Source organism: Culex quinquefasciatus, chromosome 1 (genome assembly GCF_015732765.1).
Source record: "Culex quinquefasciatus strain JHB chromosome 1, VPISU_Cqui_1.0_pri_paternal, whole genome shotgun sequence".
In the NCBI taxonomy this organism is placed as follows: Eukaryota; Metazoa; Arthropoda; class Insecta; order Diptera; family Culicidae; genus Culex; species Culex quinquefasciatus.
In genome coordinates, this window is record NC_051861.1 from 92,975,259 (window position 1) to 92,995,968 (window position 20,710).

The window sequence follows — 20,710 nt, forward strand, 5'->3', positions numbered from 1 at the left end:
ATTTATCGACCATCTACTTCGTATTGGCTTAATATTATCTAGCTAATTCTTGAAAATTTTCCGAAATTTCCATTCATTCAAATCACAGATAAGTGAAGCAACATTTTTTAGGAATAAATAATCATCCAAAACAAACCTTTTTCGCACATTACTGCCATCTATCGGCGAGTAGCACCGTTTTCAACTCTCACCATCATCTTTCCATACGAAATCAGTTTGCCATTGCTTCTTGTCTCGTTTTCCCCCTATTTCCACTGCTGTACTAATCCACTTGTTGACCTAGCTAATCTAGATCTCCAGCAGCTCTTATCTGACCGACATTGGCCCAATGCACTAGTTTGCTCTGTCCGTCACGCTGCCATGCTTTCGAATGCGCTTCGATTAGTCGTAAATTATGTCGCACCTTGTGTTTTTGTTGTTGTTCTAGTATGTGTGCGTTCGTGTGATTGTAGCATGTAATCAGCGTTATTGTTTTAGAAGTTAGAGTTCGCATTTAGAGTAATTAAGCTAAAATCAAAAATGAGAGCGAACCCTCCCTCGCTCTGATTCCTCCCTCCCTTTCGGCGGCTGGTAATTACGTCTTTCCTCCCTTTCTCACCTCAATCAAACCCCAAACAAAAATTAAACCCTGTGCTATATGTGTGTTACACAACCACACCCACACCAAAACCACCCACAAACCACCACCACCACGTGTAGAGCTCCCCATCGGACACCGTCTCGAGCAGCGACCCAGAGAACTACTACTATGAGGAGGATGACGACGACGATGACCGCCGACTGCAGCGCCACCCGCGGCCACTAGCGGAAGCGGCCAGCGAGTTCCACCAGGTGGCAGCACCGCCGTACGTGCCGATCCGGTCGTACACCAGCAATGTCAACAAGTACTACCGCGGGGGGAATTTCGGTCACCACGGAATCGCGTCCGCGTCCACGGCCTACTATCGGAGCAACGGCTACTTAGACGAGCAGCGGTACGAGCGGGAGCGGGAGCAGGTACCGGTGGCGCGCGAGTGGCACGGTGTGGGCACTAGCGGCAACTACAACGGTCGGCACCACGACCAGAACGGAACGAGGAGAGGCGAAAGCTACGGCAACAATTTCATAATAATGACCAGCGAGCTCGGCGCAGACGCGCCAGAACGGAACCCGAGAACGCCCCCGGGTAACAGCAATGGAGGGAGTTTCATCGGGAGAGATGGAGGAGGTGGGGGCACTACCACCAATACAGGTGCAACGCCAGCGATGGCTTCGGGAGAGAACGGTCCTGCCAGTCAGGTTAGTGGTTTACCGACATCTCCAGGTAACGGAACGTTTGGCACGGGCCCTGCGAACCAACAGGCGAATATTATCAACAACAACAACAGTAGTAGCGGTCAGAAGGAGGCCAACGAAAGTGAACCAAGTGCCGCCCCTGCGCCGCCGCTGCCCGCAAAGCCGAAGCCGTTAATCAAGAGCAAGGAATCGGTGTCACCGTTACCGTTGAAACGGGCAGCCTCCAACAAGCCAACGACGCCAATTCGGGACATCAATGGCAACAGTGGTGTTGGTGGTCCCGGTAACTTCGACGCCAGTCCAGTAGCGGACGGCGATCCTCAAGGACCTGGTGCAGCGCTTAGTGGGGACCTAGCCGGTGGAGTTCCCGGTGGAATACGGAACAATCCGAACGCTCCGACGCGCGCGCTTGGTGGGATCAAACCACGGAAAGGTGGCGGCTGGAAGGCCCGACCCCAGGACAGTGAGTCGTTCAACAACGGGTTCTCTCCGACGGACGACGACGAAGCCGGAACCGGTGGGATTAATACGCGAAACGTGAACCCGGTGATAACCAGTAACGTGGTGGTGAAGGGTGGTAAGATCGGTTCTAGTGGTGGTGGTGCAATCGGTGGTGGTGGTCGTGGTGGTTGGGGTGCAAACCGTCGGGCGATCCAGCCGGTGGCCGTACTGCCCCCGAGCGGAAGCCGCGTCCAGAGTCCCTCGGCGGAAGGTCTACCGATAGCGGCCGGGGTGCCGCCCCCTATGGACATTCAGAGCGAGAACTCTTCCTCGCAAAACCTTCCGACGCCGGTCCATCCGGCCATTAGCGGTGCCGCGCGGACTCTGTCCCGCACCGACCTTTCCTTCGACAACACCCCCGGTCCGTCTGGCTTATTGCCACACAACCCGGGCGTACCCGGCACCATCGGGGGCAATCCGCAGTCACGATACTCAAACCTGTCGTTCTGGAAGGCGCGGCGGGTGCTGTTCTACCGGAATGGCGATCCGTTCTTCCCGGGGGTCGAGATCCGGTTCAAGCCCGGGCGTGACATCTGCACCCTGGAGGCGCTCCTGGATAAGATCTCCGCCCGGATGGATCTGCCCCGGGGCGCCCGCTACATCTTCTCCATGGACGGCGACCGGAAGTACTCACTGGACGAGCTCGAGGACGGCTCCAGCTACGTAGCGTCCTCGTTCAAAGTCTTCAAGGTAGGTACCCTCCAAAAATAACCCCTTCATGCCCACCATAAATCAGAGAAAATCAATTCCCGAAACTATTTTTAAGCGAAAAGCTGGCAAAAACAACCCCCGCCAGAAAGCCCCGAAAAACGCGACGCGAAGTGAGCTTCTTTCTAGGTTATGTCGGTCGGTCAAGCGGACGGTGGTCGCACTAATTAGCATTGCAAATGGGGCAGACCGACCAGCAAGCAAGCGGGTGGGAGCAGGGGTAAGACGACGTCGCGCGCTCTGTGCGTGACAACTTGGTGGGATTAATTCTAGAGACCGCTCCTTTCATACCCTCTAATCCGCCGAGCAGTGTTGCCAGAAGGGAAGGGTTGTCTGGCTGCGGGACGTAATGCTTTGTGTTGCGAAAACAAATATCTGTTGAGCTGAAGTTATTTTGGCCATTTTGTTATTACTTCGAGTCTTAATCTTCTGACTCACAGAAATAGACCCTTTGATGTGACCACCTGGTGGCGAGTAGCGACAACTTTTGAAAATAACAAAAAGTTTGCGCTGGCAACTTTGGTCACATTTGCAGCAAATCTGGCACCCCTGCCACAGCACAGCCCCCACATGCTTGAGGATCTCTCCTTCTTGGTCAGTAAGTTTGTTGTTTTTTTTTTCTTTCGCTTTCGTTTCTAAGCAATCGATATTTGACCGCTTTGTGGGGACCGCTTCCTTGGAGGTGGCAGCAAGCTGGCCGCATTTCGAGGCTCCAGGTTGTTTGGGTTTGGGAATCTAGGATGATTGAACGCGTGCCTTCTCCGAAGCCGAATGGTTCCGCGCGCAAGGATGGTGACGATCTACTCCATAATTATCGACACGAAGTTTGGGGGGAATGTCAGGAGTGTTTGGTTTGGATTGGAGTCATCAATAAATCTTTCAATATTTGAAAATCAAAAAGTTTTAAAAAGATAGGCTAATCTGAGGGAGGTATTAAACTATGGCAAACAAAAAAACTCGCACTTTTTGACAGTTTGGCATTTGTTTGCAGAAACGTCATCAGCCTGCAAACATTTCGCTTGGTTTGCGATTTTGCCACAAACAAGTATGCGAGTTTGGCTAAAAACTATACATTTCTAGATTAAATTTTCAAAACAATCTATCCCTCATGGGTTTCCTATGCAGATAGGGCCTTTTGAAAATTTAATCGAGATTTAACAAGTTCGCTTTTTTACAAACAAAACAATAAACTGTCACTTTTTACAAGGCACTCGCGCACTCGAACACTGCGGGTTTTGTTAAATAGGGGAAATATACCCTTTCTAATCAAACACCTATCTTCGTCATATGGAGAGTTTGATGCTCGATTAAAGCTCCAATAATACTATTTAGGATGTAAACTTACCAGCAACAGCACCGCCTCGAGTAAGCACGCAAATTTATGCCATTTACTGGCCAAAAAGATCAAATTTTATGCACTTTTGATCATAATTTCTATTTTGCGAGACCATTTCTCATCATTTTGGTGGCACTAACATCCACACGCAAGATCAGAGGTTAACTGCTTAACGAGAGTCGCCATCAATATCTTTTCACTTGCGCTAACGATTTCAAAGCGCTTAAGATATAAAATTGCTTCCAACTACCGGCAACATGCTCTTTTGCACATTACTTAGTCACTCACTTGAAAAATAATCCCGAAAAATGTAAATAATTAGCAAGCGCCATCAAAAAAACAAATGCGCTAAGTCTTCTGACGTTTCAATTTTGACCATCCATTCCAATCGAAGGCTGAAGAAAACCGAGCGAGAAGCGAAGGCAAATAAAGAACAAAGGGTGGCCACCAACACCACCAGCAGCGCTTGTGGTGTTGCCAGGAAACTTTTTCTATAAATGCTACTTTTCGTGAGTGTTCGCTCAAAATTTCATCAATTTTGGCAGCACGAAGCAGACCCAAACGAGCGTTGGAAGAAAAAAAAGAACTAAGCTGAAAATACAAAAATGGGTGTGGCCCAATGCACACAACTGATTAGAATGCGTTTTTGAAATATTTTTTTAAAATGCTTGTAAAAGGAATAGCATAACATTTATTAAAAGTGAAAATAAACAGAAATGTTCACAAAAAGTTGCTCTACTCGTTGGTGTACTTGGTTTTACTGAATTTCAAGGAATACTCTAGATTATCCAGCATCATTCAAACAAGACCGCTTATTAGGCTTAAAATGGGTTTATTTCCCCTACTTACTTCTTGTCTCGGAATTCGCAAAAAAAAGTTCCAGCTGTAGAAATGCTTGTGCGTTCTTTTTAAATGTTACTTCAGATATCAAAAATCAAGTCTGAACTCTAGCCTGGATTTATTTTGGGTTTAAGGTCCTATAAACAAATGTAAACATTAAGTGTATTCCGCTTACTCTGATGTACATTGACATAAGGTGTCAGAGGCATACACTAAATGTTTACATTTTTTAGGACCTGAAGCCTCTTCTACAATCAAGCTTAGGCAAACTCTTGCAAAAACAATCAACAAGTTGATCCAGATGTCAGTCGAGTATCGACCATCTGCTGCTGCGACCCTTGTCTGACATCGAAGTTACAAATTAAACAGGGGCAAAAGTGTCAGACGCGACATAGGGGAGGAAAAAATACTTTTAAAAATATTGGAAAATCCATGGTTTTGTTGTATTTTGTTCGACCTTCAAGTAAGTTCTAATTCAAATATAAAAAATATTTACTTTTCCATGCCAAATAATTACGTAACTCTTTTAAAACCTCATTTAATTCGCTCATAACACGTGAAATCGATAAAGATTACCGTTCGCCCTCATCAGGCGCAACCTTCAGGAAGCGGTTTCCGTCGTTACATCATCCGCCATCATTAGTAGCCGAAAACCTCCGTCCGGAAGTTCGTACAGCTCTAATATCTAATCAACTTTTATTAGTTTTTAACGGCCTCCGGTGCTTCCTCCTGCCTGCAATACCCAAACCATATATTGCAGAGCATGGGGCCACTCCCTGCCTAACTACCGTCTTACTGACCTGTGTTCATGGTCATATCCTTCCCGCAGGGTGTGTTTAACTCATAACAACCGCAACAAGGCTAATTACCGGGCCCATAAATCGAAAACCAATTTCCTGCTGCGGGTTTCCATTTTTTTTGGGAGTGCCTTATTAGATTAAGTGCAATTTTAACCCTCAAGGATTTGAAAACATAAACATTTATTTATTCCAGATTAAAACTTATTTTAGCTACCCATAGTAAATTTTCAATGCGGTGAGATCTTCGACGTAAATGAGCAGCCTATCCCACTCTTACTCAACGTGAACTGTCAATCGAGCAAGTGAGATAGACTGTTTATTTACATTCAAGGTTTCGTCCTTTTAAAAAGTGACTACGGTTACGTTCGTTTCAAGAACACAACTTAGTTTGTTTTGATAAAGGAGCCATTACACTACGACAAACAAACAAACAAACTCGCACTTTTGACAGTTTGCCTGCTTTGTTTGTTTGCCTGGATTTGTTTGTACCAACGTCAGCCTGCATACATTTTGCCTTGTTTGCGAGTTTGCCCTTGAGTTTGCCGCAAACAGGTTTGCGAGTTTGGCAAACTGTCAAACACGAAAAAGTGCGAGTTTGTTTGTTTGTTATGAGCGAGTCCACGAGCAAAGCATACCCATCTCGCATCGACCTCACTAATTTGCCTGAAATTTTCAGAGGTTGTTTGTACATATAAAACTAGCATCTGGACAAAATATGAGCACTCTAGGTCAACGGGAAGTGGGGCAAATCGGGACACAAAGTTGAAAGGTTCAAAAACGTTAAAAATCTTAAAAATGCTATAACTTAGGCAAAATTCAATTTATTTTCAAAATTCAAAATGCATCTGAAAGGGCTTAAAAAATGCAACAAAATGCAGGTAAAAACATCCCAATTGGTTAAATCTAAAGGGAGTTATTGGCATTTTAGTGAAAAAATAGCATTATTTTCAAACTCAAACAAAAAAGTGTTCCATCCAGATATCAACTCGGTTCGACCTGCAGCTTATAGGGGACATCTGGGACTACCATCTGAGACTGAGAACGCTTTGGGTAAGGCAGTTTAACATATTAAATAGACACTTTTACTTTTAGTAAAGTTTTTGGTTGTAAATTTTTGCTCGGGGGACCCCTTAAATCCCATTTTCTGGTGATAATTTTATCATATTCGTGTTCCTGAGACAATTTCACAATAGAAACATACATAAAAATGTTTATTTTGATCCATTTTTCAGGCAGTTTGGTGAGGTCCAAACGACGTCCCATACAAAGGGGTATGCCCTGTTCGTGGACTCGCTCTTATAGTCTAATACCTGCTTAACGTGCCGTCTGTTAAAATTAACCCAATTTACAAAAAAATCAGTAGGCAGAAGAGGGATAACAACAGCATCGCACGTAATCAATCATTGCTGGGCCTCTCTTTCGTTTGCCGCAGTCAATTACAGTTTAAAAAAAAATCAGCAAGGATTTACATTTTTCACCATTTTCAAGGTGTGACCTCGTTCCGGGCGCTAATTTCCATAATGATTTGGGCCTCAGTCCAATTTTCGCGGACCCTTCAGACAGAACCGTAACGAAACCGTGCACGCTAAATTGGAAGCTTAATTTATGACGTTGCAAAAGGAGCTAATAATTTGATGCGAGCGACGCAAATTAGGGTCAAAAGCATAAATTTCCCTTCGACGCCATGTTTTTCTACCCCGCCCCTCTCTCTTCACCCCACAGAAGCTTTCACTTTCATGCTTCCCCTCTCTGCCCACAAAGCGTCAAAGCTTGTGAATGTGTAAGCTTTTTGTTTTGTTGCGTGGAGAGTGGGAGGTTCTCCCGCTCTCTCTCTTTTTCTGTTTTGGACTTCGTCCCAGAAATTCGAACGACTTCGTGCTGGGCGACCCAACTCGAATCGGTGTGCGTGCGAGCTTTTACAGTTATCAACTGTTGACAATCTTGAAGGGGGTGGGTGGGAGGGTGAGAAAATCAAATCAAAGCAGGCTCGGTAGCTTGGGCGGCAGAGTTCTGACAGTTCAGATTTTTTCGAACGGTCGAGGCGAAGCACGTGTTTCGATTTTCACTCTCCCTTGGTCACGAAATATTCTAGCAGAGCTGATTCTGCCAGAATCCTGCTAGAACGGTGGAACATTTCTGCTAGAATGCTGTAAGAATATCCAGCTCTGTGAGAACTCTGCTAGAATCCTGCTAGAACGTCGTGACTGGGGTGGTGTGATTTTAACGTTGTATTGACAGGATATTTTAATTACTTTACGAACGTTGTTAGTGTTGTGATGAGATTAGTGGAAAACAAACAAAATAGTGCGGAAACTCTGGCAGCGGAAGCAGTCAATGAAAATTGAGGTTCGAGTGAGGGTATGTTGACACAAAGGCGGAAGAGGTGGGAAGAGGACGAATGAAGCATTCATTTAATTTTCATATTGACCATGGCAACATGACAGTTTTTGGCTTAGGGAGCGTTCCCTTATTACGTAACATAAAAAAAATGATTTTTGATCCGCTTCCCTTCCCCTCCTTATTACAAAAATTCATAAAAATCGATTGTTTTGTATGAAGCGTAACAACTGCGTTACATAATAGCAGGACGCTCCATTGTGTGTTTTGAAAAATCTATTCATATTTACCTACCTATTTAAAAAAAACTTGTGAAAATTCATACAAAACCAAAAACTTGATATTATGTTTTGATTGCGTTTTGGTCGTTTACTTGTTGGGCCAAATTAAATAGAAAAAATATATTTGGGTACTTTAACAATTTGGTAACGGGTTTCCTTGAAAATTTAACCATTTTGAATATAACATCTAGAGCAAAATCTGAAATGAGCGCATAAGCATTTTGACAGCTGGAACTATTTTGCAATTTCCGAGCCAACAGGTTACTGTTTAACAAAACCCGTAGTGTTAAAAAGATAGCTGGGAAGGCCAGATATTGTTTAACAATTCGAGTTTTGTGAAATTGTTACAAGTTGGCTCGGAATTTGCAAAATAGTTCCAGCTGTGAAAATGCTTATGCGCTCTTTTCTCGTGTTGCTTCAGATATTCAAGAGTTTTAAGCTGGGTGCAGAATAGTGGTTCGCAAAGCGGCCTCAATTTAGAACTGTCAAAGCGGAACCAATTTACTGTTCGCAAAATGCTACCAAGAAGTGGCAAGTATTGTGATCGATCTATAATTTATTTTGTTTTGTCATTACGTGGAAAACAAAAAAGGCCTCCTTTGGCTTCCCATCGTTTAGTCTACGAAGAAAAAAAGCGCAAAGCACTTAATTTTTCAGCGAAAACTTTAATATCAACAGATCCTAATTGTTTCAAAACAATTCACTTAAGCAGCAAAAAACATGTCTCGCTTGAGCTTCAACATAGCCTTCTACTTTGTTTATGTTTACAGCTGTAGTGCAGCTGTATTACTGGGGAGCAGTGGAGAGCTTTCAAAAATCACGTTACGCAGTCTGTCTTTTCAGCACCCAGGTTTTAAGAAGCTTTAAGTTTTGTAGTGCTAGATCTCCCCTTTCGAATAAAAGTTGGCCTGCACTTTTTCATGATACTTGAGTTCTAAAATTGCATATTTTTTTACCTAAAAATGACTGTATTTATTTTTTGACATTAAAAATTTCAATTCAACTACTTCATAAAGAGAAAATAATAAAAAACACCCTAATCCTGAACCACCCATAATTTTCAACCAAGCCAAAAGATGCCCCTTTCTTTCTACCACAACTCTTCCGAAGACTCCAAACTTCCAACTCGTCGCTGTCGTGCTATCTTGTCGCACTTGCATTTTGAGCCAATTTGTGTAGCTTCCAATGCCTCACCTTTTGACCTTCACAGATCCCCAAAATTCTATTTTAATCCTGAGATATTCAATAATTACCGAAAAAACTACGTGCACTGTTGGCACTTTTCATAAGATAAAAAGTTTCAATCTTGTCATGACACACCCTGAAAATTGCTGTAAGTGCGACAACTGGTCAAATGGATTTCAGGTCAGAACGCGTTTGACACGCCCGTACACGCCCGAGTACCGTAAACATTTGTAATTATAACTGGGGATTCTGCCAACTAAATTCAACCAAACTTTGGAACAATGCACAGAATGGTCAACCAAACAAAAAGTGTTTGTTGTTGTTTACATTTCATGCTCTTTTTTGTTTATTCAACACCCAAAACTGGGCATCGGCATACGAGAGGATAAAGAGCACGATTCGGTAGTAAAAAGGTACTGTGTGCGGACGGAGAGGATAAATCCCGAAATTACCGATAGTACTTTACTCATGCATTCATCTTCAAAAAAAGTTCATCCATAAAAAAGTACCGGTACCGAGACTCGAACCCAAGACCTTCGGCTTATTGAACCGTGCCTTTGCCGTATGGGCAACCATGGTTCGGTGACTAAGTGACGGTCATTTACCCGTATAAGCCACTCAATACGATGAACTGTTCCAATGAACGAATGAACACGCGAGAGGACTATACTCTCGCAAAATAGCACTTTCCTCACGTTTCTTTTCGTGAGGACTATCCCCTCGTTCTTTAACTTTGGGTGAAGGTCAAACATTAAAACGCGTTTTCTCGGAACGTCAAAAAGCGACGTACGAAAAGCTAGCACGACAATATCTCTCAATATGTCAATGCACAGCAAAAAATCTGATGGTAAAATCGCATGCAAAAGCATGCACATCACCTTCGTCAAAATAAACACTTAATATTACACACTGCATGTACAATTTTTGCAAAAACAAAAAAAAAGTTGCAACCGACGGAATTCACACCCTGCACCAATAGTAAGGACTGGCGCCTTAGCCCACTTGGCCATCAGAACGATGAAAAACTGTAAGGATAAACACATACATAAGCTTGACATTTCGGTCAAGTAGGTTTCCCATACTGATGGGCTACATATTTAAGGGTGTAAAATCACATAAAATTGCATAAAGTATTGCAATATTTATTTTACACCCAGGCCTTTTACACGCAGCTGGATTACTTATTCACTGTTTTTTTCTTGAGGAAAATTTGAAGGGACGGAAAACTTGAAATTAAAATTGCATTGACCTAAGGTAAAAATTGAGAGATAAACTGATCTTGTATTAAAAATTTAATCCTGATGTGTAGGGTACGTTATCCAGTGGACCCCTTTCCTATAGTGGACCCTCTGAAGGTTTTTTTTGATGAAAAATTCAATAAAATCGCAATTAAAAGCGTGTTTTTGTCTACAAATCTTTTATTTTATTTGGCATGTTCAGCGCCATTTAAAACAATGTTGACAAAACAAAACAGCATTTCTATTTTATGACTGACTTAACTATCCAATCATTTTTTCACTGATTATTTCACTTCAGTAAGTCGAAATAACACGCAGAAAAATGTTTTGTAGAATCAGCCTGTACGAGGCTTGATTCAACAAAATATTTTGTTGAATATAATCAACAAAATTATTGGACTGAATCAACTCTCGCATTTTGTTGTTTCAAATCGAGATATTTTGTTGTTTCAAAGCTATTTTTTTGTTGAATCTACCCTCATTTTTGTTGATCAAAATTTGACATAAAGTGCGTTCAAATCAGATTTTCGTTGAAACAAAGTAAAGTTTTTGTTAAAACAACGCAGACATTTTTTCAAAATAAGACCTGGAATTTATTTGTTACAAAAAAAAAAACATTGAATTGAAATCAGAAGGGTCATTTTCGCAATTTATTTTATTTATTTGACAAAAAAGCATATTGAGGTTGTTTTCCGCAGAGGCATACGCAGAGGTCTAAAATAGTAAAAATGGGCGTTTAGACGGGTTCGTTTGAGATAGAATGCCGAGGCTCTTACCAAGCGTGTTCCGTCGAGAGTATGGACAAAACCGTGACAATTCTCTGCCGCGGGAGTAACAGGCGGTGTAATTGCTGGCACCTACTGAATCCGTTTCTCAATTGTCAAAACTGGGTCGGCCTGGTGGTTAAGGTACTGTTGATCCCTGGATTTATCGAGCAGATTACTGCTGTTCTTCGACTTCATTGATTAGCGAAATTTTTGGTTCAAATTGCGGAATTGCCACGAATTTCACGCACAAATTTAATGAACTTTACGAAATTTCGCCTACGCTTAGCGGACAGCCCTTGGATGGGTAGATCACGTGAACGGAACAGACGCAAAATCCGGAAAACAGACTTAAAAGACTGAACCGCAACGTTGACGAATATTCAAAACATTTTTTTTTTTACGGATGGTGGGCACGTGTAAACAACAAATATTTTTATTTTAATCAATAAAATGGCTAAGTTGATTCAATGTCGTTTTTTGGTAGAATCAACGCAATTATTTTGTTGTTATTTCTACAATGGGTTGCCAAAATATATCGGGTCAATTCAACGCAAAATTTTGAGTTGTTTCAGTTGGTTTTGAGGGTTATTTCAACAAAAAATCGTAAAGTTAGAACAACAAAAAAATTTGTTGATTCAAACAGGCCTGATTTTTTTGCGTGAATGTAAGTTCAAGGAACTTCACTAAAATAAAACGAAAAACTGCTCAATTTCGAGCAAAATTAGGGGGTCCAATTTAGGACAACGAAAAGCCTAACTTTTCCAAACTTATAAAAATGAAGAAAACTTTGTATCTAAGCAAAAGTTTTTCTCAAACATACAATAAATGCTTGTTGTAATCAACCTAACTGCATATATTTCAATCATGAGTATAAATATAGCTGTAAGAATTTATAATTGGTCAAAACTTAAGTTAATTGTGCTTAACTAAAGCATCATAATTAAAGTTTGAAATGATATTTTATAATAATAATTCAAAATCAAAACATTTTTGTTTTTGAAAATAAACATACGTGGTTTTATCAGCAACTGTAAACAAATCTATTGTTTTGTTTTGGTCAACTATTTAAGTAATTAATATGGAAAAATTTGCGTCAAAATTACTTTTTTAAATCGTTTTTATTTTAACAGTGGTTTTTGACACGTTTCTTTGATATTTTTCGGAAATCAATGAGTTTAAAAGTCTGTTAAGTTTTAATGTTATTATAAGCCATATCTGTTTACAAAATTTATTTGGTTGCAGTGAAAAGTTAGCAAATACCCACTTTTATTCTTTATATCTATTATTAGACCCACATCACGCATCAAAACATCAAATATCGGTCAAATTTGATATAAAAACAACAGTTTTCCTATAGCGGACCCGGGTCCACAATCGGATTATGGACCCGGGTCCACTATAGGAAACTGGCAAAAAAAAAAAATTTCAAATGCAAACAGATATTTAATGAAACAAATAGTCAGAATTGTTCAAAATTTCATTGTGTTGTTCAAAGGGTTATGAAATAGTGCTTAAAATATTGAATAATTGTGACAAATGCTCGTCGACTCTACTAGGGTGTCCAAAAATACACTATTGCTTAAAAAAATATATGCAAAAAAAGCTTATCTGACAAGTCATAAGATTTGGCACCCCTGCCATGGTAGATGCTTTGGTGAATTTTTGACAGTTCGAATTATTTCAAGAAAATCCACAGCGGTTAACCAAAATCAAATTAACAATACAACTCAAAACTTTATTTGTTACAAGATGGATATTTGGAAGACATGTTTGCGATCTTCAAACACTGACAATAGTTGTCGGTTTATGTTAATGTGAAGCCAACTAAGGCAAATGTAATTCGTTTTAGAATTCTTAGTTTGCTGAAATTCAAGAAAACTGTGCCTCGTGGTTTGCATGCGAACCTAAACCATACCTGCAGAACAATTTACCAAAAATGGCAAAAGATTCCAGTGCCAAAAGTCGATTCCATTTTTCCACAAAATTGCCCTTCTCAATCAAAAGGCGCCCAACCCAAAAATTATAAGTAACGAGGTTCAATTCGTAAACACACCAAACCGGGGACCGAGGTCCAACCTCCAAATTCCAACCAGATACAAATTGGTTCCAATTTACCTTAATCGGCGGCCCTCTCGTTACGTTACAGCCCCCCGTTAGAAACGACAACGAAATAACGTAAACGTTCCCAGAGTTCTGGGTCGATACGTCGTCGGGCGAACCACCAACATTGACCTCGTTTATTAATTTTACTAGTCCAGAAAAGGTAAATCACAGCCGGACCCCTCTCCAGCCCGTGTCCAGAGCCGGACCTCGCCTCACCTCAAAGTCCTCGTCCTTGAGCTGCTCTATTAACACAGGTGAAAATTAACCTCCCCCGTTCCTTCTCCCCTGTAAAAAAAAACTGCCTTTGTTGTGCCACCCCCACACACACAGAAAACACTTTTCCTTCTTCGAGCAACCTTATCGGTCGCCCAGAATCTGCCCCTTCCAACTCAGCTGGCTGGACAACGACTTGGGCCGGTCGACGCTGCCTCTTCTGCTGACCTTCTTTCGGGGTGGCAACTGTTCCCCTTCCCCTCAGCTCTTGTTGCTAGTGGAGCACCTAACGGACGTCAGCAAAGACTTCACTTTCAACGGTATGTGAACCAACCACCCCCTGACTCCTCTCGAAGACAGGGTGGTGACTCAAACCAGCTAAAAAAAATCAAACCATCCACATTAACGACCCCCGGGTCTTTTTTGGTCTCTATTGCAAGTTTCTGCTCGAACCTAGGAGTCCGAAGGCTTGAATGGGGAGAGCACCCAAACCTCTTTTTACTCCAAGGAACCTTCCACCCCCGTGTTTGAACGTACGACCTTCGGATTGCGAGTCCAACCGCCGCCAGCGATTCCACCGGAGTAGGCTTGGTTTGGTGTGTTGTTTGTACTTATGGCATGGAGACGACTCCTACACCTGGAATGACTTATCGGCCTAACAACCAAGGCCGGGACCGACATTTTACTTCCTCATCCGATGGAAGGTTGGAGCAGATGGGAATCGAACCCAGAATCATCCGCTTACAAAGCGGACAGCGTAGCCATTCGGCCACGCACTGCCCAGCTCAAATTGTATTAAAAAATAACTGGGTGATTCTCCGCCAACTCACACGAAATCGGGAAAAGTTGCCTGATTTGCGTGAAACTTTTTTTTAATACCTCGTGACGGAGGGGCGGTACGACCCCTTTCATTTTTGAACATGCGAGAAAGTGGTGTTTTTCAATAATTTGCAGCCTGAAACGGTGGTGAGATAGAAATTTTGTGTTAAAGGGACTTTTATGTAAAATTAGACGTCCGATTTGATGGCGTACTCAGAATTCCGAAAAAACGTTTTTTTCATCGAAAAAAACACTAAAAAAGTTTGAAAACTCTGCCATTTTCCGTGACTCGACTGTAAATTTTTTTGGAACATGTCATTTTATGGGAAATTTAATGTACTTTTTGAATCTACATTGACCCAGAAGGGTCATTTTTTTCATTTAGAACAAAATTTTTCATTTTAAAATTTCGTGTGTTTTCTAACTTTGCAGGGTTATTTTTTAGAGTGTAACAATGTTCTACAATGTTGTAGAACAGACAATTACACAAATTTTGATATATAATCATAAGGGGTTTGCTTATAAACATCACGAGTTATCGCGATCTTACGAAAAAAAAGTTTTGAAAAAGTTGGTCGTCTTTGATCATGGCCGTTCATGATCACCCACGACAGACACGGACGACGAAACAAAGAGAAACGCAAAAAGTAACTTTTTCAAAACGTTTTTCGTAAAAACGAGATAACTCGTGATGTTTATAAGCAAACCCCTTATGTTTATATATCAAAATCAAAATACAACTTTGAAGAACATTGTTACACTCTAAAAATGAACCCTGCAAAGTTAGAAAAAAACACGAATTTTAAAATGAAAAATTTTGTTCTAAATTTAAAAAATAACCCTTCTGGGTCAATGTAGATTCAAAAAGTACATTAAATTTCCCTAAAAATGACATGTACCAAAAACTTTTACAGTCAAGTAACGGAATATGGTAGAGTTTTTAAAACTTTTTTAGTTTTTTTTTTGATGAAAAATACGTTTTTTCGGAATTCTGAGTACGTCATTAAATCGGGCGTCTATTTTTTCATAAAAGTCCCTTTGACACCAAATTTCTATCTCATAACCCTTTCAGGCGGCAAATTATTGAAAAACACCTCTTTTTTCGCATGTTCAAAAATGAAAGGGGTCGTACCGCCCCTCCGTCACGACGTATCAAAAAACGGACCTCGAATTCGTGATCAGGGACAAAAGTTACCGCTTAGGACAAAGTTTCACGCAAATCGAAGAGGGGTCGGGGCAACTTTTTCCGATTTCGTGTGGGTTGGTAGAGAATTACCCATATCATATTCGATTTGATTATCAAATCATCAAATTTCGCAAAATTTCACTCCCTTTTTAAATTTGCAAATTTTGTTTAGACGTCACAAATTCAACTGCAATTTTTTATTTGGCATCTTCTGAATGTTTTCGGTTGGGCAATAAGAGAGAAGGGGGTAAGACGGCCAGCCTGAAGAAAAATTTTCATTTAATAAGCAGAACCGATTATTTTGATCCAAGAGTTGCAACAATAGTTCGAAGACATAAGGTCGGATGAACAAAAGTCGAAATGTTGGTATTCTTTGCGATTCCAACCGGTAGAACCGGATTTGAACAATTTTACAGAAAGCAGACAAACTATCCAAGTGAGCAAATAACCAAATTATGAGCAAATTGCAAATTGTGAACTAAAAAAATATTTGAATTTGCCCAAAGTTACAGCAATATTAAAATTATTATTATTACCCATTTTTTTGTCTACAACGCAAATTTTTGAGCAAATTGTTCACAGTAAAAAAATTATTTGTAAAATCGCATGCAAAAGCAGCAGTGAGCAAAAGCATGTAATATTGTATGAGAAAACGTGTACACAAAAAGCATGTACAAATGAAAAATAAATAAATTTTGCACACCCCAAAAATAACATCAATCTGGTGAGAGCAATATCCTGATTACCAAGTCCGCGCCCCAACCATCTCGGTTATCTCACAGTAAAAAATTGTGTAAATTTGGAAGCTATAATTTTGGAATGTTGAATATTACCTCGATTATAATTTTACCTCAATTTAGACTGAAAAAGTGATATTACACCAGAAAAGTGGTAAAAGTACACATTTTCAGAGGTAAAATTACGCATTTTTTCTAAAATAAAAGATGTACCCCTTCCCAAATGTAAGTTTAATTATAGTATATTATTTATTAATTTATTGTAAGAATTGAAGTTGTAACCATATAATTTTAAATGTTTCTTCATTTAATAAGCATTTAAATAGATCCTCAAAATTGAAAATTGAGAATTAGTGTTGTTCACTACTCCCACATATTGTAAGCAATTTTTTATTGTATGCAACAGCGACGAACCGCCCTAATTCTCCATGCAAACTTGGGAGAAAAACCATTCGGCACTGTCTAAATATTTTTGAAAAAATTCAAAGTGCACTTCATGTTCCCCTCGAGTCGAGCCTGCGCAGTCATTTTTTGTAAATTTTTGTAGGTCAGTGTAACAGTTGAAATCAACTTCTGGTGGTACTTTTAACACTTGGCTACCAAGCTAAGTATGATTGCATACCATTTCGTTTGTATTTAGTGCGTAGTTTTCATTTTTTAATAATAATCTTCAACCTATCAATGTCCTCCCGTCTTTCAATGTCACCCCAGTTCAGATAATTCTAAAGAAGTTGGTAAATTTCGTGGGAAACTGTTTAATGATTTCAAAATACCGTTTTATTTGTTTGCGTCACTTTTTCCACGTTTAATCACGTTGGGACGTTTTTCATTTTTTAATTTAGAAAACTAATTTTTTTTTCCTTCTCTTGGAAAATCCATTGGTAGGATGTCCAATTACATTAAAATTAACTACACAGAAAAAAAAATCATTGTAATTACATCTGGGAAGAGGTACATCTTTTATGTCAGAAAAATGTGTAATTTAACCTCTGAAAATGTGCCCTGGGCCTTGTAAAGTCAAGGGGCATGATTTGATCCTAGTGCATTAGTTAAAATTTGGGTATACATTCTTTTTTATAAGCACTATGGACACCACTTCATGCTACGAGAACTCGCTTTGTCGCAGCTCCAGGGCTTAAGCGTCGACCGATAAGCTGTCTTCGTGAACTAGGTAGTTCTCCAATAGTGAAATTATCACAATTGCACAAGACACCGCTGCTTCTGTGACTATTTCACTATCACAATGTGGGATTTAGGTGGGACTTTATGATAGAACAATTGATTTGTTGCTTAGCATTAGCATTTAATATAAATCTGTATGCTTTCCAAATCTATTTGATGTTAAAGTTAGTTGCAATTGTTAAGTTAGAGTAATGCTGTCAATAAACTTTGATTGATGTAGAATACTAGGCATTCTTTTATGTCAAATTGTCCATAGAGTCTCCATCAATCAATAATATAATGATATCGGACAAAATTCGTTGATCTGTTGAACTAACGGTTTTCGGATTATGGTTGTATCGACCATTGTTGCGAATCGAGGAACTACGGATCTTTTGACGTAAATGGTCATTTGTTTTTCAAACCGCGATTTCTATCCTATTTGTATATCAGTTCATAAATTTTTATTGTTTTTGATAGAAGTACTACTACAACAGTAAAAGGAACATTTAGTTTTGAACATTAAGTTTAGAGGATTTTAGATTAAAGTTTAGATTTTCAATCCAAAGTAGTTAGCAAATGAATATTTGGACTTAAATGAATAATTGAATAAGTTGGACTAATGAATAACACACAACTGTGCATTTATTCTAGAGTCAGATCCATACAGCGTCAGTGTTTATTTGGTCGAAGTGTACTAATTCATTGGCAGATCTGATTCTAGATGTAATGTACGACAAGACTGCTGACGGACGTGACAGGACGAGGGCCCAGTTTAGAGGTTTCGACATCAACGATGTGCGGCTGAATCACCATCCCAAAAAAAAAAAAAAAAAAAAAAAAATAACCTCTGAAAATGTGTAATTTTACCACTTTTCTGTTGTAATGTCGCTTTTCCAGTCTTAATTGAGGTAAAATTACATCATAAAAGAGGTAATATTCAATCTTCCAAAATTATACCTTCCAAATTTACACAAAATTCAATTTACTGGCATAAGCTCCAAATCTTTAGCAAATTTTTAGCATAAGTAGTGTGGAATGTCTACTTTCAATTGCGTTTGAAGATATTGTCGTTTTCCTAAAATACAAAATTTTGATCGACGACAATATCTCAAACCTACCGAACGGATTAATTTGATATTTGCGCCACTGAGGATGGGGGTTTGAAAAAAATAGAATATGTTGGAAACGTTTAAGAATGTTATAAATAGTAAAATTGTGGTTAAATTTTCAACATTTTTAAAATATTAACTTTTTGAAACGCAACAAAATATATTTGAGCTTCCACCCTGAGCACACTACTTCACACTTCCTCCTTTTCCCACAAGCGAGCATTGATTTTCTTCGCATGCAAACAGCAACATTTCTTTACATTTGTTTTGCGCCCCGTCATGCAAAGAACAACAACACCAACAAGAAGACAAAACGGGGACACCGCGCTCGCCCAAAGTGGGCCACGGCAGAAAATTCCACCCTACTGACCGCGGCACTGACCACCGGCCAGTTCACGGGGGGAGGGGGGGAGGGAAGAAATTTCCTTCGGGTTTTCCTTCGGTTGCGCTCGGTTCGGGTTCGGGCATTTTCGCGGCAGAGAGCAAAACGGGAGAGAGCCTCACTAATACGAGCAAACTTGTGTGTGCGATTTTGAGGGGAGGAAATTTTCCCCACCTTTCCAAAAACAAAACAAAAGATGCGCAGAAAGGAAGGGGAATTTTGACCAATCAAACGGTCTTTTTGACAGGGGGGGTAAACAAAAACAACCACATGCTGGATTGTTTACATCCACTTGTGTTGACACATCCCAGTGTCATCGTTTGTCATCGCTGGACAAAAGGAGGGGAGGAAAGATGATGGACTACTCTGAAAAATCGGGATGAGCTGGTCTTCCACTACAGGAAACTTCGCTTAAGTCGGCAAAACACAATTTTAACAGTATCTGTGATTGTCGAAACAGTTGGCTGGAGTGTTTTTTTCATTGAAGTAACGGGAAATTTTTCCCGTAGTGGAATTGAGGTTTTGCAGCGCGACTGTGTTTCAAATGTAGGTGGCGCCAAAATGAGGTTACTTGCCAAAAATCGCATTTCTTTCTGCTGGATTGAAGAACAAAATCGCTTATTTCTCATGATTCCCTGCATCAATCTTAATGAAACTGGTTGCAAAAGACGAGAAAAATTTTTTGCTTTAAAATAATGAACATCATATTTTGGGCGCGCAAAAATTTGTGACCTTTTTCTTTAAAAAACATGTTTTGGAACACGAAAAAATGAGTTTCCCCGTATATATCAATGAAATAATCAGTTATATAGTTGATAACAGATGTGTTAACGTATATTCAACAATTTTTATTGATTTTTGACAGACTTTCTTGCCAAATACTCCAAATTACTATCTTTTTCTAAATTTACAGTTTTCTCATAGAAAAATCAAACAAATATTGGAAAGTTGTACACCAAATTGTTGGAAATAATTTTTCTCATTCGAATCCGGCATAAGTTTCATAAAAATGTTGATTGTGAAGGAAAAAACACATTTTTTCAAAAAATCATAGGTTTACGCTATTTGTTCATAGGTGGCGACACGCGTCTTTTAGCTTTGCTGCAAATTCTCTATTGAAGAATTTGACGACATTTTTTCCGCTAGGTTCGCTGTTGTTCCAGCGGTGTTCGGAATGACAGCCCCATACTGTTTGAGCAGTTTTTAGGGAAAAATCGCGTTTATAATGAAAAATCAAGCATTTTCAGAAAAGTGGGGTATTGCAAAGTGTGACAAATTCGCTAACGATCATAATGCGTGGTGATTTGTAGTGATTAATTGTGACTGGTATTTTATTTAAACGATTTTTCTAAAAAGATGATCGATATTTTGGATAACATGAGTTAAATGTTGCAAAAGTTAGAAGTAATGATGAAATATAATGAAAAAGTGTTTAAACTTTACTTTTCTTCCCGTTTGACCAAAATATTGACCTTAAAAATGCTTTTTGGTGATTTTTTTGGATTTTTTTGGAAAAATTCGAAAAACTGGCAATTTTTTGAGATTTTTTTTGTAATCATACTGTAATATGACTCTAATAGTTTGTTCTAGCAATAATACACACATAAGGAGCATTATCAATTAAATAAAGCTTATTTAAATCAATTTTTCAAAAGATCTTTTTGGTAAATTTGAGGAAAAACCATGAAAAACTAACTCAGCCCCTATGATTTATACATCATTCGATTCG

General features: G+C 39.7%; 1 protein-coding gene across 3 annotated transcripts in view; it reads left to right on the plus strand.

Moving 5' to 3' along the window:
• Positions 1-718: 718 nt before the first annotated feature.
• The window catches only part of LOC6042705 (echinoderm microtubule-associated protein-like CG42247), a 145,401-nt gene continuing 125,409 nt past the window's right edge, over positions 719-20,710 (plus strand). For all 3 annotated transcript variants that reach the window (XR_005277676.1, XR_005277677.1, XM_038257022.1), the window contains exon 1: positions 719-2,466. Coding sequence is in view for 1 of the 3 variants with exons in the window: in XM_038257022.1 (XP_038112950.1) it covers positions 1,111-2,466 (1,356 nt within the window). In the remaining 2 variants the exon portion in view is untranslated. The remainder of the gene's footprint in view (positions 2,467-20,710) is intronic.